General features: G+C 47.6%; 3 protein-coding genes and 1 long non-coding RNA gene across 5 annotated transcripts; all 4 read left to right on the top strand.

The window, feature by feature from the left end:
* Positions 1–747: 747 nt before the first annotated feature.
* Positions 748–3,296, top strand: LOC114912544 (plexin-B2-like; the record flags this gene model as incomplete). The annotated part of the gene is made up of 5 exons (XM_029259786.1): positions 748–874; positions 1,594–1,750; positions 1,875–1,986; positions 3,082–3,181; positions 3,274–3,296. Coding segments are annotated over 4 exons (436 nt in total), but the record flags the coding sequence as incomplete, so codon positions are not given.
* Positions 3,283–5,346, top strand: LOC114912540 (plexin-B2-like). The gene is made up of 4 exons (XM_029259785.1): positions 3,283–3,375; positions 3,528–3,619; positions 4,675–4,768; positions 4,964–5,346. The coding sequence occupies exons 2-4, from the start codon at positions 3,557–3,559 to the stop codon at positions 5,092–5,094; spliced, it is 288 nt and encodes a 95-aa protein (XP_029115618.1). The 5' UTR covers positions 3,283–3,375; positions 3,528–3,556; the 3' UTR covers positions 5,095–5,346.
* A 1,634-nt stretch (positions 5,347–6,980) lies between these two features.
* Positions 6,981–16,534, top strand: LOC114912538 (plexin-B2-like). 2 transcript variants are annotated; one of them, XM_029259780.1, is made up of 20 exons: positions 6,981–6,985; positions 7,421–7,528; positions 7,748–7,957; positions 8,240–8,413; positions 8,581–8,741; positions 9,327–9,418; positions 9,553–9,782; positions 10,365–10,546; positions 10,898–10,964; positions 11,134–11,280; positions 11,534–11,690; positions 11,876–11,964; positions 12,127–12,211; positions 12,296–12,447; positions 13,046–13,203; positions 14,352–14,499; positions 14,636–14,700; positions 14,810–14,885; positions 15,253–15,327; positions 15,440–16,534. In XM_029259780.1, the coding sequence occupies exons 1-20, from the start codon at positions 6,983–6,985 to the stop codon at positions 15,542–15,544; spliced, it is 2,484 nt and encodes an 827-aa protein (XP_029115613.1). In that variant the 5' UTR covers positions 6,981–6,982; the 3' UTR covers positions 15,545–16,534. The 2 variants fall into 2 exon arrangements, with proteins under 2 accessions (XP_029115613.1, XP_029115614.1); XM_029259781.1 differs by lacking the exons at positions 14,636–14,700; positions 14,810–14,885; positions 15,253–15,327; positions 15,440–16,534 and having other exon boundaries at positions 13,047–13,203; positions 14,352–14,429.
* Positions 16,535–17,241: 707 nt separating this feature from the next.
* On the top strand, positions 17,242–22,886 carry LOC114912543 (uncharacterized). Its single transcript, XR_003798309.1, has 3 exons — positions 17,242–18,002; positions 18,096–18,233; positions 22,332–22,886. It is a non-coding gene; the product is annotated as an uncharacterized LOC114912543 (long non-coding RNA).
* Positions 22,887–26,458: the final 3,572 nt, after the last annotated feature.

Raw genomic sequence — 26,458 nt, 5'->3', positions numbered from 1 at the left:
TACATTGCAGTGGCTCTGTAAAGGATTGATTCGAGCATGATCTTGAACAATTATGCCTTACGTGAACTTAAGACATCATGGGTGAAGTGAGTCTGGAAGAGATGAGTTTTAAGACCCTTTTTTAAATGTGGACAGAGATTCAGCAGTTCTGAGCGAGAGGGGGGAGGTCATTCCACCACAACGGAGCCAGAACTGAGAACCACCTCGCTTTACCTTTCGTGCGTGGGAGCACCAAGCTGGCAGATGTGGAAGAGCATAGAAGTCTGGTTGGCGTGTAGCAGATGATCAAGTCTTGTAGATACCTGGGAGCAGTTCTATTGATGCATTTGTAGTCAATAACCAGGGTCTTGAATTTGATGTGGGCAGCTATAGGAAGCCAGTGCAGAGAAACGAGTAGAGGAGATACATGGGAATGCTTCGGCAAGTCAAACACAACTCGCGCAGCAGCATTCTGTATCAGCTGTAGAGGTTTGGTGGCAGTAGCAGGAAGGCCAGACAGGAGAGAGTTGCAGTATCCAGACAAGATGTCACCATGGCCTGGACAAGTAGTTGGGCAGAGTTGTTAAATTCCAAAGGTTCCCTGCCAACGATTCTGTCTGTCTACTTACATCTTCACCTCATAGTTAAAAGCAATATTGAGAAGGTCTTGGAATCCCCGCTGTTGGAGTTGTGTAGACGGAAGGCTTTGGAAGTGGTTCGTACAGAGTGGGCTGGAGCAGTGGCTCATGGGTATCCTTTCTGCTGCAGGTGCACCAGGAAGTCTGACTGCAGGAAGGCAGAAGAGGAGAAGCACTGGCTGTGGAGTCCTCAGAACCAGTGTGTGGAAATAACATCTTTCCAGCCACCAAATCTGAGCTGCAAGAAGATGCAGAAGGTATGAGAGGTTGACTTTGCCTGTATCTCCTACGCCAAGGAACATACACTTTAGACCCTTGCCCAGATTTTACCAAAGGGCATGTTTTCAACATAGGAGAAGAGACATTGCCAGATACTGGAAAATTCTGCAGAAGAACCCCACAATGAGTATCTTATCATTTCCAGTTTTAGAATTTGCATCATGTCGTTCATCCAGTGCACATGGGAGAGACACACAGACACGCTATCTTTCTAACACTTTAAAATAAAGTCGAAGGTTACGGCGACTGCAGTTTTTTAGGATGTGGTTATTTGTATACGTACCTGAGTTTACATTAACTGGAGGTTTGTAAAGTACAGTTTTCCCCGTTTTAGGTTGTTGATATGTTTCCTCTTTTGTAAGAAATATGCAAACACTTCAGGGAGATTCACAATTAAAAGTGTTGCTAATCATTTAACTTGATTCATTTGATGTTGAAATTCATAAATTCCGCAGTTCCGGCTGTTCAGATGATTTTTGAGCTATTTAATAGTTATGTTAATGTAAACTTTACTCCCACGAACTTGGATGTTTTATTTACTAACTGTGCTATGACACTGTTTGTAGAGCTGTTCAGAATAGCGCTGTTTACAGTGTGTAATGTCTTTTATTTCAATATTGTCTCCATATTCAGTTTGATCTTGGATCACATAGTGTGTGCATGTCAGAGGTCCTTGATCTGTGTGCTTTATTTGCAGGTTGACATCAACGTGGCTTCTCTCCCCAGCATTGGAGGGGATGACAGTCTGAAATGCATTTTTGGCAATTTTGAAAGTGAAGCGAAAGTGGGCGACTCAAAGGTCACTTGTGATCTGCCGAAAGTCACCGAGATTCCTGTCACTCCCAAAAATAAAGGTGAGTTTCCCAGCTGTGTGCCATGGTGCAACGGTGAGCAAAGTCATTGTAGCTTTTAAATACCTTTCCCGGAGAGGTCTTGCCGGCAGGCGACGTAACCCGTTGCTAACCCGTGTGCCTTCAGATTTCGTCCAAGTGGCCGCGAAGATCTTTGTGAATGACGAGGTGGAGTTGGCGTCCAGCTACTTCACCTTTTATAACTGCAGCGCAGCCGCGAGGCAGGCGGAGAACACACCGTGAGTGGCGGCGTCAGGGTGGGGCGGGTGCCCATTACAGCATAATGTCATGATGTGCCTGCCTAAGGCACTTCTTCGAAATCAGTCTCTGCTTTTGTCTTTCACTTTGACTGCATGGGCAAGAATTGTTCTTGAGGGGATTCTTGGAATATCTACAAACATCGATATATATATATCCATCCATTATATTTACTTAGCAGACACTTGTCTCCAGAGCAACTGCCACTAAACTCTAGGTGGTGTTACAAGTCCACACACTTTGGACACCAAAGTGACTTACACTGCTAGGTACACTACTTACAAGGGCTCACTCATCCATACATCAGTGAAACACACTCTCTCTTCTTCTGTCACTCACACACTATGGAGGAACCTGAACAGTATGTCTTTGGACTGTGGGAGGAAACCCATGCAGACACAAGGAGAACGTACAAACTCCACACAGGCTGAGTGGGGATCGAGCCCACACCCTCTCGCACCACCCAGGCACTGTGAGACAGCAGTGCTACTCATTGTGCCACCTGTTCGTTCATCCATCCATCCCTGTATCCATTTTACGGGGCAGCTGATAGCGTTGACTTTAGAGCTGCTGCCTTTGGATCCAAAGGTTCAGTACCGGTTCAGATCTCACCTGTTACACTCCTGTAATACCCTTGAGCAAGGTAATTGCTCCAATAAAATTACCCAGCTGTATAAATTGTAAATAGCTGTAAGTACCATAACGTCGTAAGTTGCTTTGGAGAAAAGCGTCAGTTAAATGAATAAATGAAAATGTAAATCTGGATGGGGGTGTGGTGGCGCAGTGGGTTGGGCTGCAGTCCTGCTCTCTGGTGGGTCTGGGGTTCGAGTCCTGCTTAGGGTGCCTTGTGGCGGACTGGTGTCTTGTCCTGGGTGTGTCCCCCTCCCCTTCTGGCCTTACGCCCTGTGTTACTGGGTAGGTTCCGGTTCCCTGCGACCCTGTATGGGACAAGTGGTTCTGAAAGTGTGTGTAAATCTGGATGACTGGTCTCTGTTAATACTACAGGTTTTGGGAAGGAGAAGATCAGTCAAGACAGTATTAATGTTCTCACCTTGGTTGTTTGCGTTTGCTAACAGGTGCATGTCGTGTGTGGACAGCGAGTGGAGCTGCCAGTAGAACACTCAGGAATTCAACAGCGATGACTCCATGGGTGATCACATTATCAAACATAAAGAAGTAAGAAATGAGGCAGCAGCGGCATGTCTCACCTATTCCTGTCTGCCAGGTGTCTTAAAAATGAAAAAATGCCCTGTGTTTGACATTCGCAGGGAAGTAAGTGCCCAGTTTTTGAGAATCCGACTCCGTCTCTCATTCCTGTGGGTTACGAAACCTCCATCGAGTTCACTGGAAAAAACCTCCGTGTTTATGAGGTGAAAGATTTTTCCTCATATCTACCTGTTGACTGTGATAAGTAATAAAATAATTTATCGTTGCCTTTTTTTTTTTTTTTTTAAAGTAGAGATTGCCTTAAAGATTATAGTGGATTCTGGGTTACACTGTTTGTCTACCTTATCTCTTCCAGGGCAGAGATTCAAGATTGGCACCGAGCTGATGGTGCCCACTGAGGAAATGGTCACTATAAAAGATTCAAACTACAGTTTAAAGGGATGCAAGGTCAGTGTTGGACCGAATTTCATTGCCTTGGTGTTCTGAGCGGCTCTGTTGCCCTTACCTTCGCTTGCGCCATGCTGACCAGAGCAGAGGGCCACACTAGCGCTGTGGAATACCACGGAGTAGCCTGTGGAGCAGCTTCCGAGCTCATCTCCTAGGTGTCTGGTTCGACATGCATAGATGAAAGCGCAAAGCAACCACCAAGTATGTGAGAGTCCCAGTTGTTGCAGCTTTTCCTTCGCAAACAGTGTCCTGCAGCCAGGGATGTATTGTACTGCACAACGTGCCCCAGAACACCTTCCTTCTGTTGCCTGTATGGGAGGGAAGGAGGAGGGAGCGGAGCTGAGCTGCCAGTAAGTGCACCAGCTGTCCCTCAGGGCCTGGCCTTCTGCTCACTCGGTGGCTTTTGTGGCAAAAAAGGTTGTACCAAAGTAGTTTGATATTGTAGCAGCCCCTTATGAACACAGCAGATGTTCTGGGTTAATGTGCTTGGGTGCTGCTTGGCTCTCCTGTTTTTCAATATCTGTCAGTTAAAGAATTGTTTACTCACACAGTGGTGAACTATTTCTGATGGAAGACTTTCAGTCACATGTGGATGCCCAATGTGCTAGCAGCAGATGTGCAGGGCTCATAGCTGAGCCTTAAAGACCCAGGTTCAAATCTCACCTCCTGCTGTTGTAGAACCTGTGAGCAAGCTACTTAATTGTTCCAGTAAAACTGCCCAACTGTATCAATGGGTACAATCAGTGTAAGCAGCTAAATGGTGTTTATGACTAACATTTAAATAACTATAATGGTAAATGTTTAAGTAACTACTGCTCTTTACTCAGGGTAAGTACCTTTCACTGGGGTACTACAGGTGGGATTCAAACCTGCAACCTTTGGGTCCAAAAACAGCAGCGCTAACCAGTATGCTACCAGCTGGCCTGTGTGTAAATGTCTAAATGGTAATGTAAGCGTTGATGCCTGGATAATAGATCATCGTAATATCAAGACCTCTCGGAATTTTTGCAGTTTGCAAGCACCAAATGTTAATGTTGCTTTTTCTTCGTTCCCAGGACCAGTTTGCCTATGATGAAACACGAACAGTTGACGTGCTCTTCTACATCAAGGACAGAAAGACACATAAGAAGATTGACAGCAAACTAAACGGTAGGCCTGACAGTCAGACGTGGACTGTTCGGACTGCAGCCGTGCGCACAGGGGATGGTAAAAACAATGAGTTGAACTGATTCTTATAACTGACTGTTCAGTTAAGAGACCTTGCGCATGGAAGTCGTCAAAAAATGAATGGAAATTGGTGTCGTGTGCGGTGTGCTGATGGTGGTGTCCACCCCTCACCTGCAGTGACGCTATACAATTGTGCTGTGGGCCGTGAGGACTGCAGCCTGTGCAAGAGTGCAGACCCCATGTACAGTTGTGTGTGGTGCGATAAAACCAAGTCCTGCGAGTATCGGAAAAGGTGTCCCGAGTGGTGAGCGGAGGAGGGACTGTCCCAACCCTGAAATCACTGATGTGAGTTTCTGGAGACGCTGCACCATGTTTTCTCTGTATCATACAAAAAATAGCACATTTATTACCTCCTGTCCTTTTATCTATCCAAGCAAATTAATAAATTTCCTTTTGGTCATAGCTAAAAACTGCCAGATCTCGTGTCTAACAGTTCACTTGGTGTCTAATCTCCTACCATGAATACTATTCTATATCCGATTTGTTAACAAAAAAAAAAACACTTTTGGCAATCCTAATGCTGGCATTGGCTTACTTCTACCAAGGCAAAAGTAATCTAGTTATTTCTATTAGTGACACACCTGTCCCTTTGGAGCAGGATGGTAATGGTTTTATTAGAATGAATGGCTTTTTCCCTCACGAAAAATGCATGTACAAAACAAACATCTCACAAATACACAAATTTACCTTATCGTTTTTCTACCAAAAGTAATAACAAGAAGGGATAAACTCTGGCAAACATTTCCCCCCCCCCACGGGCTCTCTAATCGTTACAAAATGCAGATAACCTGTCTGTACATTGTATGTATCTGAAGAGGAAATGCTCTTTTTTCAGATCATACCTCGGTATGGGCCTCTGAAAGGGGGGATTTCACACATACACGCACACACACACACACACATTTTCAGAACCGCTTGTCCCTTACGGGGTCATGGGGAACCGGAGCCTACCCGGCAACACAGGGCGTAAGGCCGGAGGGGGAAGGGGACACACCCAGGACGGGACGCCAGTCCGCCGCAAGGCACCCCAAGCAGGACTCAAACCCCAGACCCACCGGAGAGCAGGACTGCAGTCTAACCCACTGTGCCACCGCACCCCCCTGGGGGGATTTCAGTGACCATCAAAGGCTCCAACCTGGGTATCGTGAAAGAGGACATAGAGAGCATCAGAGTGGCCGGAGGGCCCTGTGTGCACCAGGAAGAGAAGTACTCCGTGTCCACCAGGTACAGCAGAGCACCCGGTCACCTGCACTTTTGCAAACAGGCATTGTTGGTTGCGCCGCAGCATTTCTGTAACTGCCGCTCCTCTTCCCTTCCTGCTTCAGCGTGGTGTGTGAGATCGGTGGAGTCCAACAGAAGCAGTCAGGGGTTGTGGAGGTGAAGGTGAAAGGAGGGAAAAGCGGGACATCGAGTGTCATGTTCACATACAGGGTGAGAGCGTCACTGAGGCTGACGTAAACATACCGTCGTTCCCGTACCAGCTGTCGCCCCGGTCGCTGTCAGTCCGTGTCGAGAACTTGCTCACTTGTTCACTGCTGAGTACTTTGTGTCGTGTGGATTCATATTTCCAAAAAGTCCTGAAGGTTTTTTGTCCTACCAAACGCTTGTAGGATCCCAGACCCGAAAGGGTCCAGCCTAACCAAGGCCCACGGGCGGGAGGAACTCTTATCACAATAACAGGAACGGACCTGGAAACCGGTACCAAGGATGACGTCAGCATCACTGTCGGTGGGGTGGTGTGTATCGTGTAAGTACTCTGTGCCCTGGAGAAATGACACCAAGCCTTAGCGATGCTCTTCCGAGTCTGAGTTTCTGCAGTGCAATTCCCAGTTTGCTTCTGAGAAGAAGCGATGAGAGGTCACTGAGACACGAGATGTCTGTTGTCTTCGCACCTCTCTTTGCTGAACCCCAGTGTAAATTTCTGCCACAAACTGCACCCACCGTTCCCGTCCACAGGGAGACGTTCCAGAAAAATATAACCTGCAAAACCGGAGAGTACACGGTACAGAAGGTCCCCTCTGATAACCTGACAGTGACAGTGAAGTACGGGAAGCACACCACGAAAGATGTGCCTACGCCGTTCAGGTTCTTTGAGAATCCTAAACTGGATCACCACTATCCAGACACAAGTTTTGTATGGTGAGTCTGTCCTCTACTTCTTTTTCCCTTCTTACTGGGAGAGTGAGAGAACTACACAATATGTAATCTTTTTGAAGCATTATGCTGGTAATGGACCACATTCCCATAGGTCTGGACTGAGCAGGAGATGTAATACTATGCTGTAATGAACCGTATTGTGTGACATCTTTTCAGTAGATTATACAGATCACTCATCACTAGGTGATGAACAATGGGTATGACTGGTGGCATTTTCTCACCTTAGCTCATCTCCTTGCTTTGTGCCAGCTTCATATGAGACAATGGTTGCTTTGGGTTCGACTTCCTATCCTTACCTACGGAGTTAAACATGCACGTGCTATATTCATATACGTGTCAAATCCTTGAGAAGAAAGCTGGTGTTTATTGATCATATTGTACAGATTTAGGGTGACATTAGTGTTGTGCTAATTTCAGTGGGGGCGGATCATTTTTATCGTCGGCACCGGGTTTGACCTCGTCCAGAACACTGCCGTGAAAGTGGTGCCCTCCAGCGAGCAGTCAGGCGTCATCAGTCCACTGAAGGTTTGTGTCCGATGAAAGGCTTCTTACCAAAAGACCACTCCCAGTGTGCAGTGCCTGTCTTCTCTGCTTTTTGGAGCAGTAGGGGTTTTAAGTAATGGAGCACCTATAGCACCAGCATTCCACCAGTATTTTAATGTGTGTGTATACATTTGTTGTGGGTCAGGTAGGAGCCATGGACTCTACTCTGGTGTCTCTCTCAGTCTGATCCTTCCCTTGCAGTCTGAAGTGGAGGTAAAAGGCGAAAATGATGCAGTAATGCAGTTCTCCTCCCCGACGGTGAACGTGACCGATGGGATAGCGCCTCTCAGGACCTACATCGTCATGGACAACATTGAGCTTGAGCTCAAGCCTTTTGACTACCACCCGGATCCTACGTTTGAAGAGAACCAAAAAAGGATTGTTTCAGAGAACAGCATCATATCTGTAACTGTAAATATAATCTTCTGTTGGCATTATTTAGGAGTAATTCCTGCAAAATTGTTTTATATTCACCAAACGTTTGCATACTGTTTTTGTTGTCTGTTTTAACATGTAAAATTACAGCTGAGAAAAGCAACGGTTACAGGTGATGTAATGTCCCCAGTTTTCTTGATTAAACCCAATTGATACAGTACTTCTGAAATACAATAAATTCTCTTTCTCAGTATTAGAGCTTTTGCAGTTCACACAGAACAGTGTGGCTAAGCCATCTTCTTGTCTCTCGCACCCAAGGGTAAAGGTTTCGCCAAAGCAATGACAGCCCAAGAAGCAGAAGCCTTTGTGGGAGACGTCTCTTGTGGGGTCAGCATCTTACAGAATGACAAGCTCTTCCTGGACTGGACCCAACCAACATCTTGCTTCAAGAGGCCCAAGAGAGACACAAAGGCAGATTTGCTGGAACTTAAGGTAAGGCACTGTGCTGTGCAGAGAAGGATTCCTGAATTGAAGCTTGAAGAGGAGAAAAGGCTACTCAGCTTTACTGAAGTTGCTAAATAAAACTACAGCTTTAGTGGAGTTGCCTGAATGCCTATGGTTTAATTCTGCTCCAACTGTATCGTTTCTGCTTCCTTCAGATTAAGTTCGGCCATGGGCAGTGGATTGTAGGCTCAGTGGAGTATGAAAAGAAGACTGAGGCATCCTGGACATCTCCCCTGGACATCATAATTCCTGAAGTGATTGCCCCGATGGTGGGGATCACCATAATCATAATCATAGCCTCAGTGTGCTGCTACAGGTAAGTGACTTTGTTTTAAACCTCAGAGCATGAATTCCAAATTTGGAACATTGCTGCTCGTATGCCCTTCAACTGCTACACCCCAGCCAGGCCCCTTCGCTTGTCTACTTCTGCTCGCTTGGTGGTCCCGCGCACGAAAGGTAAAGCTTGGAGATTCTCGGTTCTGGGTCATATCTTATAATATTTAAAAAAAAAATGGTGGGAGGGTATCGGGATTTGTCTGTCCTGTGTTTTATGCACCTATTCGAATGATGAACCTCGGTGCAGCAAGTGGTAGGTAACAAACTAGGTTTGCTTGAGACTTTCATGTCTGCAGCTATGTCTCCTTCTCTCAATGCAATGCATAAATTGTACTTTTGCTGATGTATGTCACTTTGGACAAAAGCGTCTACTACATGAATAAATGTAAATGTAATGTCAACTGAGAGAACATAAGTTATCACACATCCTGAGTTTTCTTTAAAAAAAAATAAAGATAAAACTGTGGGTAGGGAGTTACATAACACCGTTACTCAGTGTATGAATTTTATTGCTTCTTCTTTTGAGGCAATTTTGTAATTTGATCATTTCCATGCGTGTGCACAGGAAGCAAGCTGAGAGAGAATATGAGAAACTGAGGCAGCAGCTCGAGAACCTGGAGGGGAGCGTTCGTGACCGCTGCAAGAAGGAGTTCACAGGTATTTTCCATAACTAATAATCTGCTCATTTGCAGTCTTTACTCTGGCTCTTACCACTTGCAAGAGCCCTTTAATCTACAGTTGCACAATCCCCTGTATAGCGCATGTAAAGTTTTATTCCTAACCCTTTTCAGAGCTCATGATTGAAATGGAGGACCACACCGGTGACCTCAGTGAACCCTGTATCCCCTTCCTGGACTACAAGACCTACACAGACCGCGTTTTCTTCCTGCCTTTCAAGAACAGCGCCAGTGACGTGATGATCACTGGCAAGCTGGACATTCCTGAGGCGAGGAGGGCCACAGTGACGCAGGCCCTCAACCAGTTCCTCAACCTGCTGAATAGCAAGCCTTTCCTTCTCAGTGTAGGTCCTGACATCAGTGCAGCTCCCAAAACCTTTCCTTATTGTCACAAGTGCCTAAAAACTGCATATTTGTGTCTTTTCCCATCTGTTCTTTGCTGCTCCAGTTCTTTTTTAATGTGAAATTAATACAATCCTCACAATCATCACTGGGGAGTGCAGTGGCACAGCGGCCTTGGCCAGGTCCCGCTCTCTGGCAGGTCTGGGGTTCGAGTGTGCTCTTGTCATTCAATGGGTGACTCCTGGGCTGTGGGTTTATGTGCGAGTTCAAATTCAAATGTCTGTGTGGAGTTCATACGTTTCCCCTGTGTTTGAAAGAGAGGGGGCTTGGGGTGCCTTGCGATGGACTGGCGTCCCGTCCTGGGTATGTCCCCTCCCCCTCCAGCCTTGCGCCCTGTGTTGCCGGGTTAGGCTCCGGTTTGCCGTGACCCCTGTTGGGATAAGTGATTTCAGCCTGTGTGTGATCACAATCATCAGACTGGCTTTCACAGCATAAAAGTTAATGGATTTTATGTGTTTTCCAGCTTGTATAGCACACAATTTAGAATGATATATGAGGTGTATAGCAGATCGTGCCTTTGTCAGTTCATCCGCACCTTAGAGGGGCATCCTGACTTCAATGCCCGGTCAAAGGGCTACTTTGCCTCCCTGCTGACGGTGGCGCTTCACAGCAAGTTGGACTACTACACAGACATCATGAGGACACTCCTGTTAGAACTCATGGAACAATATGCCCGGAGCAAGAACCCCAAGCTCATGCTGCACAGGTGAGGTGTATAAGACCAGCGTATCTTTAAGGTGGGGGTGCGGTGGCGCAGTGGGTTGGACCGCAGTCCTGCTCTCCGGTGGGTCTGGGGTTCGAGTCCCGCTTGGGGTGCCTTGCGACGGACTGGCGTCCCGTCCTGGGTGTGTCCCCTGCCCCTCCGGCCTTACGCCCTGTGTTACCGGGTAGGCTCCGGTTCCCCCGTGACCCTGTATGGGACAAGCGGTTCTGAAAATGTGTGTGTGTGTGTGTGTATCTTTAAGGTGTCTCAGAACGGCCCTTTTTTTTTTTGTAAATAATGTGATCTTCCCCTGCCCACTTTAAAAAAAGTAATTTCTCTGCCCCTTACTTGTAGGTCAGAGACGGTGGTGGAGAAAATGCTGTGCAACTGGATGTCTATCTGTCTCTATCAGTTCTTGAAGGTATCATCTTTTGTGACACAAAATTAATCTCATTTGATTCCACTCTGTGGATTAATCTTATTTTCTACTGGTTCAGATCTTTGTTTGAACAAAATGAAGGTTTTTGCTTTAGTGACAGGGAACGGTTTTGTTCTGAAAGAAGCTTGATGGTGAATTCTTGTGCGGGCAGGACTCGGCAGGAGAGCCTTTGTACAAGCTGTTCAAAGCCGTCAAACACCAACTGGAGAAAGGCCCAGTGGATGCTGTCATGAAAAAGGCCAAGTACACGCTGAATGACACTGACCTGCTGGGGGACGACGTGGAGTACTGTATGCTGGTGAGTATTATGTAGGCTGAACCCGATCACACGTCGGCGGTCGCTTGGGGTATGAATGCTTCATTTTGAAAGGATTATCTGTGGTGCTAAATGAACTCCAAGAAATGGGAAGAAGACAATACCGGTGGACACTTTCGTGATCAGCAGAATCCTTGTGATCTATGACAGTTTTTGAAGATGCACGTTAAATCTACAGTGTGGGAACTGGATGCATGCACAGAAGGCCAAGTGCTAACCGCCCTTTTCGCCTTAGACTCTGCAGGTCCTCGTTCACGGGGAAGGGCCAGGTGTCACTTTGGTCAAGGTACTCAACTGTGACACCATCTCCCAAGTGAAGGAGAAGATCCTTGAGCAAGTGTACAAAAATGTGCCCTATTCTCAGAGGCCCAAGGTGGAAAGCATCACTCTCGGTAAGGACCAACTGAGCTGGAGCACAGTTGCATAATATAACGGTTCATGACATGAATTGTTTATTACTGAAGTAGGTATGACATTATTTCTGTTTTATAGGCAAGGGTTTCCTTGCTTGGATTGCACCAGTCTGCATATGATTGGGATATAAAATGAATGTTGAAATAATCTTTCTGCTCTGTAGAATCTGCTGGGCAGATTCTGTCGGACCTTGACTTGACATCGCAAAAGGAGGGCAGATGGAAGCGCATGAACACTTTGGCCCACTATGACGTGAGTTACAGCTTAAGAAATGGACGCATCGATTCTAACGGTACAGGTTGAGTCACGGCTTGCCCCTTACGTGGTGACCAAATGTCTGTGTCGTGTCTGCTCCAGACCTGAAATCTGTCAGACTGTATCCAGCTCGGGCTGAACACAGTTCTTGTGTTTCAGGTGCGAGACAACGCCACTCTCGTCCTGTCTAGGGTCCTGCATCCTCTGCAGTCTTATGACCAGCACCAGGACAGTCATGAAGAGAGTGAGTGGTGCTCCTGTACTACTTCTTGCCTTCCGTAGTGTTCCCATGGTCTTGCTGACAACCCTACTCTACCTACTCCTTCAGGAAATGCTCTGCTTGAAGAGGACAAGGTGTTCCACCTGGTGCGGCCAGCAGAGGAGGTGGATGAGGTCAAATCCAAGAGGGGCAACATGAAGGACAAGTCGATGACCAAAGCCATCACAGAGCTTTATTTGATGCGGTTGCTGTCTGTCAAGGTTGGTTTGTTAATAGCCTGCTGCAGTTAGAATGCTAAATACACTGGGCTGGTGAAGCCTACAATACATTAATATGCAGCAATTTGGTTGTGCATTGCTAAGAATCCAATCATACTTCTAGATTCTAGCCCTGAATATGTAAAAGATAGTTCTAATAATTAAATCTGTATTTGGAATGCAAAGTGAAATATTTGGATTAGTATTTGGATATCATATTGTGGCACGCAGCGCCGTGGGCTTGGTTTGGGCGAAGAAGGACGCAGAGGTACCGTTCATCTCGAACATTTTATTGAACACCGGCACCAGGGACCCCGTTTCCTCCAGGACCTGCGCGTCTCGCCAGCCTTCCCACCCTGCTTAGCACCCCCAGGCTCACTCCTCTTTCTCCCCTGGCAGACGCAATCAGCCCCTTATATCCCCCGCACGTCACCAAACGCTAACCCATGACAATAAGCATATTTCCCCCTCAAAACTGTAACGCAGGTCATTACAATATATTTATCAGATTTCATGACAGAAATACAGGATTGCTATGCTTTTGAAAACAGCTCCTCCTCACCTGGACTTGCTTACATATGCGCAAATGTGTTTGTTTCAGGGCACTCTACAACAGTTTGTGGACGACTTCTTCCGCAGTGTCCTCTGTTCATCCGTTGGGCCTCCAGCAGTCAAGTACTTTTTTGACTTCCTGGACGAACAGGCACAGAAGCATGACAACGTGGATGACCAGACCATTGACATCTGGAAGACCAGCAGGTAGAGTGCTCTTGCCGTCTCTGGCAGAGAGAATTCCCGAGAAAGCAGCGCTGGAGCTGTCAGTTTTCAGAGACAAATGCTTCACGGTGAGGGGAGGCGCAAGGGCGTGGGGGTACTGCTTGGGGTTTCTTGCGACAGACTGGCATCCCGTCTTGGGTGTGTCCCCTCCAGCCCTGCGCCCTGTGTTGCCGGATTAGACTCCGGCTCGCCGCAACCCTGCTCGGGACGAGCAGCTTCAGACAGTGCGTGCGCGTGTGCGTGCTTGACACTGTATTTTTCGTTTAAAATTCCTACTGAGAGCTCCGTACACACTGGATAAGTTGATGTGGAATTTATACCGCAGTAAACCATCTGCGTCATATACATTTATCTTTGATTGACAGGTTCTTGGGGGTGCGGTGGTGCAGTGGGTTGGACCGCAGTCCTGCTCTCCGGTGGGTCTGGGGTTCAAGTCCCGCTTGGGGTGCCTTGTGGCGGACTGGCGTCCCGTCCTGGGTGTGTCCCCTTCCCTCTCTGGCCTTACGCCCTGTGTTGCTGGGTAGGCTCCGGTTCCCCGTGACCCCGTAAGGGACAAGCGGTTCTGAAAATGTGTGTGTGTGTGTGTGACAGGTTCTTCTGGCAGCATAGACTAGAAGTGTTGGTATTGTGAGAATGAGTGATGAACAGTGTAATTACAACACTTTTGGCTTACTGATGAATTTGTGTACTATTAAATGCTGAACAGACAGCATAATTATGTCCCCTGCTAATTTATTAAATCCACTTCTTTCTGTTCATTTGTTTGGAACATCTCTCTGGGTATTAAATCAGAGATGAATTCCAAACTTATTTGGCTCAGATGCCTCAACTCTTAAATAAATCTGGGGGAAGAAGTGTCTATTTTCTGCATTTTTAAAATTAATCTGCAACATAATAATGCATTTGTATGATCCCTGTATCGTGTGCCTCGGTACTCAGTTGATAAGGCAAAGTGAATTGCAGCCAGATTCTAACTCTGATTAATTGTGGGAGTATTCATTGGGACATATGAGAGCTGAGAACAGGAATAACATGCAGAAACAGGGTTAAAGATGAGGCCACAGTTATATTTGCATGGAATGAGTGTGAGTGCTAGTGTGTGTTTCTTGAAAAGGCTTGTGTCTCCACAGCTTGCCTTTGAGGTTCTGGGTGAACATCCTGAGGAACCCCCACTTCATCTTCGACATTCACGTGAACGAAGTGGTGGACGCCTCCTTGTTTGTTATTGTCCAGACCTTCATGGATGCCTGCACCAAGAGCGAGCGCAAGTTGAGCAGGGTGAGCCTGGGAGCGCCTTGACATTACGCCATTGTTGATGTTAAGCAAAGGGAAGGATCCATGAGCCAGGACTTCATTTTTTTCTCCAGCCCATGATCCCTCTGTAACCATTTTCCTTTGGCTTTATTCCTTACAGGATTCCCCGAATCACAAATTACTCTATGCAAAGGAAATCTCCACATACAAGAAGATGGTGGAGGAGTAAGTACTGTCAGGGCTACCACTTGGTAATCTCACCATTTCCTACCATCTGCAAAAATCCCTTTGCCTTTAATCAAGATGACCTGTCTCGGCTTGTATTTGTCCATAGTTACTACAAGGGCATCAGGGAGATGGTGCCCGTCAGCAACCAGCATATGAACACCCACTTAGCGAAGGTGTCACGGGTGAGTGAGTCTTCCACTATTGCCCTTGTACTTACATTTACATTTATTCATTTAGCAGACGCTTTTCTCCAAAGTGACATACATCTCAGCAAAAATACAATTTGTGCGTTACATTAAGAGAAGGAGACATGGCTGTAGACATGTAATTAAGTAAACCTAGTTTGTTACTATCCACCTGATGCACCGATGTTCATCGCTCACGTAAGTGCAGAATAGATACTTCTGTGAGGTTGTGATGTTATGTCTTATGTGGACACAGTGAGGAGCCAGAAGATCTTACCTTCAAAGGGGGTGTAGATATGGCTGCTTCGGCTGGTTTTGGTCAGTCCTAGAAGTTCCTTACTTCAAGTTGTTCTTTGTCTCGCAGTCTCACACAGGCAAACTCAGCACCCAAGTGGCTCTGCATCAGCTGTACCAGTATGCAAACAAGTACTATGATGTGGTATGTGACTCACTCTCCCTTTCCTGTCAGACACATATGAACACAAGGATCTGAGATCGAACACGACGCTGTGCATCTTCTCTAACGGAATCTGTTCTTGCCTTCCTTCCAGATCATCACCTCCTTTGACGAGGACCCCGCTGCCCAGAATAAACAGCTTGCTCTGAGACTGCAGCAGATAGTGGCTGTACTGGAGAACAAAGTGACAGACCCCTAACCTCTGTAGGAGGGCGGGGGCCGGTTTTGGTACTGTGGGGCCAGAAATTAAAGCGGAGTTTATTTCATATGGCCTGAGTCCTGAGTGGAATAGCAAAGACGTGGGGAAGGGAAGGAATGGGGCTGTTCCGAGGAAGCTCCCCCCCCCCATCTTAAATGTTTGTTGTGTCTGAAACGGTGTCACAATTCCCTAACGGTTCTCAAAGTCGATCCCCCTCCCTGTGCTGGTCCAGATCATACAACACGTGCCAAGGGGCCGAGGGATCTGCAGGAGACACCACACCAGACGTTCTCAATGATGAGACATGTGACCATTGCAGCCCGGCCTTTGAAATAAGCCCTTCCTTAATTGCAGGCTTTATCTGTTCAGCTGTTGTTAGTTGTTGTTGTTCAGTTAAATGTTCAATTTCTTCCAGTATAAAAAAAGTTTAAGAATAGTACAGAATATTAGAATAAGATTAAGAATTAAGTTTATAGTTTTTATTGTGCATTTTTTACCCAGAAAGCCTTATATATTTACATTTTTTGTTTTTGATATGTCATATTTTTGTGCCTGATAAATGTTCTCCAGTTGTTCAATGATGGGAAGGATGGGACCTCTGTTTTGAAGTGAGATATAAAGTTAAGGGTCTGGAATCTGTGTATTGGACCGCCAGTGACCAATGTGTTCATTTCCTTGCCTGTTGGGCCTTCTTGTCCTCATCCCCTGTACAAGGGGGTTGTGCAGAAAACAGCACTGCAGCATGGGAGAGCACATATCGCAGTTAACCATACTGTCATAAGAGGCACCTCTGTCACTCTGCGGACACCCCCATCTCTCATTTTCGGTGGAGTAGATGTATCTATTCATGATTAGATCTCACTTTTTTATTGTTACTTTATCATTATTATCTTTGCGACAGCTGTTGTTGCTCTCGGCTCTTTTTCCAATGTCTACTTCAAAGTTTAAAGGAGTCATACTGACATTCTGAAAAATGTTAGAAGTCTTTCACATTGTCGCCAGCCTGTTTCGGTATGAGCCATATCCTTTCTGATGACGATGACATACTTAGTTCTGTTTTTCTCTGACTAAATGCTTGTAAATTGTTGCATTTCTAATCTTCAGTAAACTGGTACCGTAAAATGTATTATTGCTAACCAATTATTTTACTGAGTCTTGTGAATCAGGTAGCTCTTACCAGGTGATTTGGTGCGGTTCCCTGTCTACCCTTTAGTCTCTCTCGACTGCTGTTGCCCAGGTCTCAGTGCTGGGCCCCTTACTCTTCTCTATCCACATGTTCTCCCTTGACTGTCATCGAGTCTCATTGACTCTCCCATCAGTCCTATGTCGATGATATCCAGCTCTGACTCAGGTATGTTCTTCTTTCAGCTCACTGAAGGCATAACCTAGTCCAGCAGATACATCCTGCACAACTTCAGCTGAATAAACATTTGGCTTACAACACACTCTATGCAGCTTCTTCCTGGTCCAGGCCATTGTAATATCCTACCTACACTACTGCATATCCCTTGTGTCTGCTCTTCTGGCCTCTACCAGCGAGTCTCTCCAGCTGATCAAGAACCCCTGCATGAATTGTATTTGACTTGCCAAGGTATTCCCATGAATCGTTCTTTGTCGTTCTCTGTTGGCTTCCTGTAGCTGCTGGGTTCAAGTTTAAATCTCTGGTGCTTGCCTACAAGACCATCAGTGGATTTGCTCCCAGATACCTCAAGAACATGATCACTTTCAATAGCACAGCCAGATTCTTATGCTTCTCCAACTCTAGCCACTTCATAGTCCTGCCAGGAAAAGTCCAAAATCAGAAGTCTAAAGGTTCTTTGTCTGTGTATCAATATGGTGGAATTAACTTTTTTTCTCTCCCTCAAGATCTAGGGAGTCACTCCACAAAATCCATCTCTTCCAGATCCATTTCTCTACTAATTTTATTTGCTCCAGAAATGTGGACATTTTTAAAAAAATGTACTCCCCAAATTCTTTACACAACTCTTTGTGTAATGTATGCTTGCAAAAATGGTATTGGACTAAATGGCTATGAGTTTTACCTCACTTTGTTTTTTTGGCTGTGGAGAATAACTTTCTCTGTAGATCTGTTTGATCGTACCGTTTAAGAAACAGGAAGGTGCAGGGTTTTTGGTGGCTTATCTGCCATCCCTGCAGGGTGATGCAGAGATTTTGTTTCAAATTGTTTTATACCAGATAGTCCAGAATAGGCTTTTCCTTGAAGACGTCGGCAGCCCCTGGGGAGGGCGAGAGACCATCACTGGCAGTGAGGATGATGGCTGGAAGGATACAGGCTTTGAAGAATACGAGCGCATTTCTTTTGTTCGTGAGATCGTCTTCAGACTCTGGGACTTCCAGCAGAGGACATTGTCTGCAACCAGAGAACCAGGTCATTGTCCTTTTTCGATGTCACGCTGGCGACCGATGAATGTTATCAGAGGGTGTTGGAGACTATAGGGTGAGTGCAATGCATTCCAAGCTGCTCCCCTACTCCATGGAGCCACTCTGAAGGACAGATAGAAGAGTTGTGACAGTCCATTTGTGTCGGCAGACGTCGTGGCAGCTTTCCTGGGGGATTTTGCCGACGTCTTCCCCGGACATGAGGAAGACCGGGACCTTCTGGGGATCTGGACTGGACGGAGACGCTTTTTAGTCCGCCTGCGATCCGACCCTACGGACTGCAAATGAGGTACACCAGGAAATCCAGTATCGGAGTCGGAGAAACAGGCAGTAGGTCAGAACACTAGTACGCGGGTCAGGTTTCAGGACGGGAGCGGTCTCAGGAAACGGGCGAAGGGAAGGGGAGCTAGGAGTGAGGAGCAGGGTACAAAGGCAGCAGGTAGGCTGACTCACAGCGAGTGAGCAGTCGGCGAACAAGGTTCCGCGACACTCATCGTTCGCTTCTGCCTTTTAACCTGTCAAGCCCCAGGTGTATCCGGTTATGCCGATGACGTGGGCGTGGCACCTTTGTCACAGATAGCTTTGTATCAGAATTATATGCAGTTTTGCTGAATTAAACAAACTTGTCATTTAAATGTGTCATGTTGAATTATGCTCCTCCGTGAACCGCCACCTTACCGTGGTGGAGGGGTTTGAGTGCCTGAATGAGTCCAGGAGCTATCTTGTCTGGGGCTATATGCCCCTGGTAGGGTCTCCCATGGCAGACAGGTCCTGGATGACAGACGAGACAAAGCGCGGTTCAAAAACCCCTTATGAAGAAAAAATCAAGGCTTTCGTTTACCCCGCCCGGTATGGGGTCACCAGGGCCCCACCCTGGAGCCAGGCCTGGGGGGGGGGCTCGCATGCGAGCGCCTGGTGGCCAGGTCTATGCCCACGGGGCCTGGCCGGGCTCAGCCCGAAGCCATGACGTGGAGCCGCTCTTCGGTGGGCTCACCACCTGCCGGAGAAACCGTAAGGGGCCGGTGCATTGTGATTTGGGCGGTGGTCGGGGCCGAGTGCCCGGCCGACCCAACCTCGGGCGCCAACTCTGGTTTTTGGGACTTGGAATGTCACCTCACTGGCGGGGAAGGAGCCTGAGCTGGTGCGGGAAGTTGAGAGATACCGTCTAGATATAGTCGGGCTCACTTCCACTCACAGCTTGGGTTCTGGAACCACTCTTCTCGATCGAGGGTGGACTCTCCACTATTCTGGCGTTGCCCAAGGTGAGAGGCGGCGGGCTGGTGTGGGCTTATTAATAGCCCCCCAGTTCAGCCGCCATGTGTTGGAGTCTACCCCGGTGAATGAGAGGGTTGTCTCCCTATGCCTTCGGGTCAGGGAACGGTCTCTTACTGTCGTTTGTGCTTATGCGCCTAGCAGCAGTGTAGAGTACCCGGCCTTTTTAGAGTCCCTGGGGGGCGTGCTGGAAAGCGCTCCCACTGGGGACTCTGTCGTTCTACTGGGGGACTTCAACGCCCACGTGGGCAGCGACAGTGATACCTGGAGGGGCGTGATTGGGAGGAACGGCCTCCCTGATCTGAACCCGAGCGGTGAGTTGTTATTGGATTTCTGCGCTAGTCGCGGTTTATCCATAACAAACACCATGTTCATGCATAAGGGTGTCCATCAGTGCACTTGGCACCAGGACACCCTAGGTCGGAGGTCGATGATCGACTTTGTAGTCGTTTCTTCTGACCTTCGGCCATATGTCTTGGACACTCGGGTGAAGAGAGGGGCTGAGCTGATCACCACCTGGTGGTGAGTTGGATTCGATGGCGGGGGAAAAAAGCTGGACAGACCTGGCAGGCCCAAACGCATAGTGAGGGTCTGTTGGGAACGTTTGGCGGAGGCCCCTGTCAGAGAGGTCTTCAACTCCCACCTCCGACAGAGCTTCAACCAGGTCCCGAGGGAGGTGGGGGACATCGAGTCTGAATGGACTATGTTCCGCGCCTCCATTGTCGGGGCAGGCGGTTCGGAGCTGCGGCCATAAGGTCTCCGGCTGCCTGTCGCGGCGGCAATCCCCGAACACGGTGGTGGACACCGGAAGTAAGGGATGCCGTCAAGCTGAAGAAGGAGTTCTATCGGGCCTGGTTGGCTCATGGGACTCCTGAAGCAGCTGACAGGTACCGACGGGCCAAACGGAGCATGGCTCTGGCAGTCGCCGCGGCAAAAACTCGGGCTTGGGAGGAGTTCGGTGAGGCCATGGAGGAAGACTTTCAGTCGGCCTCAAAGAGATTCTGGCAAACCGTCCGGCGACTCAGAGGGGGGAAGCGGTGTTCCACGAACACTGTTTACAGTGGAAGTGGTGCGCTGCTGACCTCAGCTGAGGATGTTCTCGGGCGGTGGAAGGAGTACTTTGAGGATCTCCTCAATCCCTCCGACACGCCTTCCGTAGAGGAAGCTGAGGCTGGGGACTCGGAGGGGGACTCGTCCATTACCCTGGCTGAAGTTGCTGAGGTAGTCAAAAAACTCCTCGGTGGCAAGGCTCCGGGGGTGGATGAGATCCGCCCCGAGTTTCTCAAGTCTCTGGATGTTGTGGGGCTGTCTTGGCTGACACGTCTCTGCAGCATCGCGTGGAGTTCGGGAACGGTGCCTCTGGACTGGCAGACCGGGGTGGTGGTCCCTCTTTTTAAGAAGGGGGACCGGAGATTGTGTTCCAACTACAGGGGGATCACACTCCTTAGCCTCCCTGGGAAAGTCTGTGCCAGGGTACTGGAAAGGAGAATCCGACCGATAGTCGAACCTCGGATTCTGGAGGAGCAATGCGGTTTTCGCCCTGGCCGTGGAACACTGGACCAGCTCTATACCCTCACTAGGGTGCTGGAGGGTTCGTGGGAGTTTGCCCAACCAGTCCATATGTGTTTTGTGGACCTGGAGAAGGTATTCGACCGTGTCCCTCGTGGCATCCTGTGGGGGGTACTTCGGGATTATGGGGTTCGGGGCTCGTTGCTACGGGCTGTTCGTTCCCTGTATGACCGGAGCAGGAGCTTGGTTCGCATTGCCGGCAGTAAGTCAGACCTGTTCCCGGTGCATGTTGGACTCCGCCAGGGCTGCCCTTTGTCACCGATTCTGTTCATTATCTTTACGGACAGAATTTCTAGGCGCAGCCAGGGAACGGAGGGTGTCTGTTTTGGTGGCCGCGAGATCTCGTCTCTGCTTTTTGCGGACGATGTGGTCCTGTTGGCTTCATCAAGTCAAGACTTGCAGCGTGCACTGGGGAGGTTTGCAGCCGAGTGCGAAGCGGCGGGGATGAGAATCAGCACCTCCAAATCCGAGGCCATGGTTCTCAGTCGGAAAAAGGTGGATTGCCCCCTCCGGGTTAGGGGGGAGTTGCTCCCTCAAGTGGAGGAGTTTAAGTATCTCGGGGTCTTGTTCACGAGTGAGGGAAAAATGGAGCGGCAGGTTGACAGACGGATCGGTGCGGTGTCCGCAGTAATGCGGTCATTGTACCGGTCTGTTGTGGTGAAGAGGGAGCTGAGTCGTAAGGCGAAGCTCTCAATTTACCGGTCGATCTACGTTCCTACCCTCACCTATGGTCATGAACTCTGGATCATGACCGAAAGAATGAGATCGCGGATACAAGCGGCAGAAATGAGTTTCCTCCGCAGAGTGGCTGGGCGCACCCTTAGGGATAGGGTGAGGAGCTCAGTCACTCGGGAGGAGCTCGGAGTAGAGCCGCTGCTCCTCCGCATCGAGAGGAGCCAGTTGAGGTGGCTCGGGCATCTGTTCCGGATGCCTCCTGGACGCCTCCCTGGGGAGGTGTTCCGGGCTTGTCCCACTGGGAGGAGGCCTCGGGGCAGACCCAGGACACTTTGGAGAGACTATGTCTCCCGGCTGGCCTGGGAACGCCTTGGGGTTCCCCCAGAGGAACTGGAGGAGGTGTGCGGGGAGAGGGAAGTCTGGAGGACTCTGCTCGGACTGCTGCCCCCGCGACCCGGTCCCGGATAAAAGCGGAGGAAGATGGATGGATGTTGAATTATGCAGAAAAACAAACATAAAAGACATGGAAGTCCACTAATTCTTCATTATCTGTAATTTTCATAAGGGGTGGTGCATTATTACAGCTGCTTTCCTGAAAGGTGATGGAAAACCCAGTGACTGATCTGCCCTTTCAAGTATTTTTTCGTTCGGCAGTGTTGTGTAGTTTTTAAATATTCTGTAAGAGTTACTTAATATAAGTTGACATGTGGCCTCATTGAAAAGACTTAATACCGTAAACATAAGGCATATGGTTATTTATTGTTGCTGGTATGAACCCAGTATGAACTAAGCAAGTATATCTATCCTCGGAAGAAAGTGTTGATGACCTGTGAGTTTGGTTCCCTCATTTCCATTTCTGTCCTTCTTGTAGACACATCCGGATCCACGCAGGAGAGAGCCCCATCAAGCGCAGCGAATGTGGCAAGAGTGTCACAGTGAAGTCCACCTTGGACCACCACGTCAAGACTCATTTAGGGCTGCATGTCTAGCTTCTCTCTTATTTTGTCTGATAGGCCTGTGTCTGTCTCCTTCACTTCTTCCTCTTCACTGCATGCTACATGCAAAGATGAAACTGTAGGTTCATGAGCCCTATGTTCTTAACTTGAGAAACACACTGTGCATGCTGCTAGATTAGTCAGATCTGAGATCAGAATTGGATTTGGTCCATGCTCCTTCTAAATTTTAATTCTATAGTACATTAAGGAAGCCTGCTCCTATTATCGCACTGAATTCCTTTAAGTGAATGCCTTTAACAGTTTGTAACCATTTTATGAGGCGCTGCAGTTATCCTATTTTTTTCTTCAAATGTGTTCACAGACTGAAAAAAATCATGAAATGAAGCTGTCCTTAACTGCCACTCTATTAGATAGATACATAGATAGATAGATAGGTTGGAAATTCTTGTGCCAGAGATTGCTCAAACAGATTAACCACAACAATTAAATATAAAAGTAAAAAAAAAAAAAGTAAGAAAGCAAAGTGGAAGGTAGAAAGTGACACAACACATGGTATTAAACCTTATATTACATTATTATATTAAAATTTTAAATAATTTAAAACAATTGCACATGATATTAAATGGTTATATTGCTAGTAATGTTGAAAGAAGTAATGATATTGCACATAATAATTATACAACTATACTCGATGTCTCGATGTTACCACTTTACTCCCTACAGAAGGGGGAAGAGTTATACAAATTGATGGCCACTGGTATAAAAGACCTCTTATGGCGTTCTGTGGTACACCTCGGTGGTCTTAATCTATGGCTGAAGCTGCTCCGCTGTGCTTCCAATGTGGCATGCAGGGGATGAGAAGCATTATCCATAATACTGAGTAGTTTCCTCAGCATCCTCCTCTCTAACACCTCCACCAAAGACTCCAGTTCCACCCCCAGGACAGAGCCAGCTATCCTGATGAGCTTATTGAGTCTATTGGCATCGGCTGCCTTCATCCTGCTGCCCCAGCACACTACAGCGTAGAAGATAACACTGGCCACCGCTGAGTGATAGAACATTTGCAGCATGGTTCTGCAGACATTGAAAGATCAAAGTCTCCTGAGAAAATACAAGCGGCTTAAACCTCTCTTGTACAAAACCTCAGCGTTTTTAGTCCAGACCATTTTATTATCTATGTGAACACCCATATACCTATAGTACTCAACAATGTCGACCTCTGTTCCCCGGATGCTAACAGGATTCGGACAGATCTTTTGCTTCCATCAAATCTACCACCAACTCCTTGGTCTTTGTTATGTTGAGTTGCAGGTGATTTAATTCGCACCACTCCACAAAACTGTCCACCACACTCCTATACTCAGCTTCCTGTCCGCTACTAATAAAACCAACAATGGCAGAGTCACCAGAAAACTTCTGCAGATGGCAGGACTGTGAAGTATCTAAAATCTGATGTTTAGAGTCTGAACAGAAAGGGAGACAGGGACCGTCCCCTGAGGTACCCCCGTGTTGCTCACTATTGTATCTTGACACATAGCTCCGCAGCCGCACATACTGTGGCTGACCTGTGAGATAGTTGGTAATCCAGGCCACTAGTGGAGCATCCACCTGCATGTCCAGCAGCTAAGTCCTGAGCAGGGCAGGTCGTATGGTGTTAAAAGCACTTGAGAAGTCCAAAACATGACTCTCACATAACTGCCTGCCTCATCCAGGTGAGCGTAAGCCCTGTCCAGCAGAAAAAGAATGGCATCTTCCACTCCAATGCGAGGCTGGTAAGCAAACTGCAAAGGGTCAAGTGACAGCTCTACTAGTGAACGGAAGTGCTTCAGGACTAGCCTCTCTAGTGACTTCATAGCATATGAAGTCAAGGCCACCAGTCTGTAGTCACTGAAAGTATTTGGATGTTTTTCTTGGGGACAAGGACCAGGCATGACGTCTTCCACAGAACAGGGACAGACATCAGTCTCAGGCTCAGACTAAAGATGTACTAGAAAATCCCACACAACTGACTAGCACATCCTCTGCGCACTCTGGGACTGAGACTATCAGGCCCTGCAGCCTTTTGCCTGGGCGTAGTCTGCTGAACTCTCTTCTGACATCTTCCTTGGTTATGGTAACGACTGGCCCTGGAGAGCTGTTAAAAAGCCCTGATAAGGGAGGGGAGCCAGGCTGGGGTGCGCAGACAGAAGCCAACAGAGTCACTGAGGAGAGAGGAGGGGGGGGAGGGTACAGAAGGAGGGGAGTCAGGGACGGGGGGTGGGGGTAAGTGGTGGTGAGAGGAAGTCATGGCGGGGGGGGGGGGAACTATGGAGAAGCTGGGTGGAGGATGAGCAGAAGCCAACTCATCAAACCTGTTAAAATACAGGTTTAACTCATTGGCATCATCCAAGTCTCCATCCCTCCCCTGATCGTTCTTCTTCCCATGGCTGGTAATTGCTTTCATGCCACTCCACACCTCCCTGCTGTTCTTCTGCTGAAGTTTCCTCTCAGGCTTCCTCCTGTAACCCTCCTTCCCCTCTTTTATCTTTTCCCTCAGCTCTATCCGTGCTTTCCTCATCTCCTCCTTGTCTCCACTCCTGAAGGCCGCCTTCTTCCTGTTCAGCGATGCCTTGATATCCTTAGTCACCCAGGGTTCATTATTGGGAAAACAGCGTATCGTCTTGGTGGGGATCACGCTGTCTGTACAAAAATTTACATAACCTGTTATGCAGTCCGTGAGTCCAACCATGTCATTCCCATATGCATTACAGAGAACATCCCAGTCTGTCGCCTCAAAGCAACCACGGAGAGTCTCTTCTACTTCCTGTGACCACATCCGGACAGTTCTGGTGATAATTGGGTGCTGCTGGACTACCGGTTTATACAGAAGCTTAAGGTAAACTAGGTTGTGATCTGATCTGCCCAGGGGAGGAAGGGTTGTGGAGCTGTATGCATCCTTAACATTAGCATACAGGAAGCCCAGTGTTTTGTTTTCTCTGGTTTTACAATCCACAAATTGTTTAAAAGTGGGCAGAGTTCTTGTCAATGTGACATGGTTAAAATCTCCTGAGATCGCTATGAAGGCATTTGGGTGCACTGTTTGTAATCTAGCAGTCACGGAGGTGATGACGCATTCGCCACAGGCGAAATGTATACAACAACAACAATGGCCTGAGAAAGTTCTCTGGGCAAGTAATATGGACGAAGAATTACTGCTAATACTTCAATGTCCGGGCAGCAATATGTATCCTCAGTGAGGGGATATATAAGCAGCCAGTTTTTGAGCTTTTATAACTGAGTGGAAGGTAAACGGCACATTTATGGCTTATCTTGCAGAGATCTTTAATTGCTTTCTTTGATTTGCATTTCACCATCAGATATGAATGACTGAGAAAAAGGGTCTACTGGGATCTTTTTTCTCTCATGGCATTCATCCATCTTCACATAGTGTTTATTTAACATTCGCATATAGCACTTGATAGTATTCAACAATGGCAATGATTTTGTGAAACAGTTTTCTAAGGATTCTCTTAATTTTGCTTCATTGTTCACAGGCCACAATCATAGTCACTTTTGCTTCATGGTCTTGATGCTCCTGACGGGTTTCTGCAAGTATAAAGCTGTTTCAGCTGCTACATGTGCAACACGTTCTTCTCGACGAAGGGCAACCTGAAGGTACACATGCGCCTGCGATACGGGCTCCAAGCCCTTCAAGTGCCCCTCCTGTGAGCTACGTTTTCCCACTTCTGGCCACCGCAAGACACATATTCAGAGCCACTACAAGTCCTCCATGGAAGCCCAGAAGGGAACAATGGGGCTGAGCAGCAGGCCCAACCAGCATTGGCCCAACCAGCATTGGCTCCACCCACTTACTCCTTACCACCTGTGGGCATGCTCCTAAGTGGGGACCGAGAATAACCTCTAGCCTAATTTGTTTCAGGACTGTATGTCCCCTCCAAACTTGTTTTGAAAATTTCTCCATCATTTCCGACAATTACAATTTTTATTCGATAAATAAATCCTAAAAAGCAAAACTTCAGTTGTATTATTCTAATGTATGAAT

Source organism: Scleropages formosus, chromosome 18 (genome assembly GCF_900964775.1).
Source record: "Scleropages formosus chromosome 18, fSclFor1.1, whole genome shotgun sequence".
In the NCBI taxonomy this organism is placed as follows: domain Eukaryota; kingdom Metazoa; phylum Chordata; class Actinopteri; order Osteoglossiformes; family Osteoglossidae; genus Scleropages; species Scleropages formosus.
The sequence above is the reverse complement of the archived record's forward strand: the minus strand, read 5'-3'. Positions and strand labels throughout refer to the sequence as shown.

What these genes read in the sequence shown, in the direction of transcription:
- LOC114912538 (XM_029259780.1), top strand. An exon ending in GCGTCATCAGTCCACTGAAG is followed by an intron (nt 7,529 to 7,747) that starts GTTTGTGTCCGA and finishes CTTCCCTTGCAG; the next exon opens with TCTGAAGTGGAGGTAAAAGG. An exon ending in GACATCTGGAAGACCAGCAG is followed by an intron (nt 13,204 to 14,351) that starts GTAGAGTGCTCT and finishes GTGTCTCCACAG; the next exon opens with CTTGCCTTTGAGGTTCTGGG.
- LOC114912540 (XM_029259785.1), top strand. Translation starts at nt 3,557, where the DNA reads ATGGTGCCCACTGAGGAAATGGTCACTATAAAAGATTCAAACTACAGT. An exon ending in ACAGTTTAAAGGGATGCAAG is followed by an intron (nt 3,620 to 4,674) that starts GTCAGTGTTGGA and finishes CTTCGTTCCCAG; the next exon opens with GACCAGTTTGCCTATGATGA. An exon ending in GATTGACAGCAAACTAAACG is followed by an intron (nt 4,769 to 4,963) that starts GTAGGCCTGACA and finishes CCTCACCTGCAG; the next exon opens with TGACGCTATACAATTGTGCT.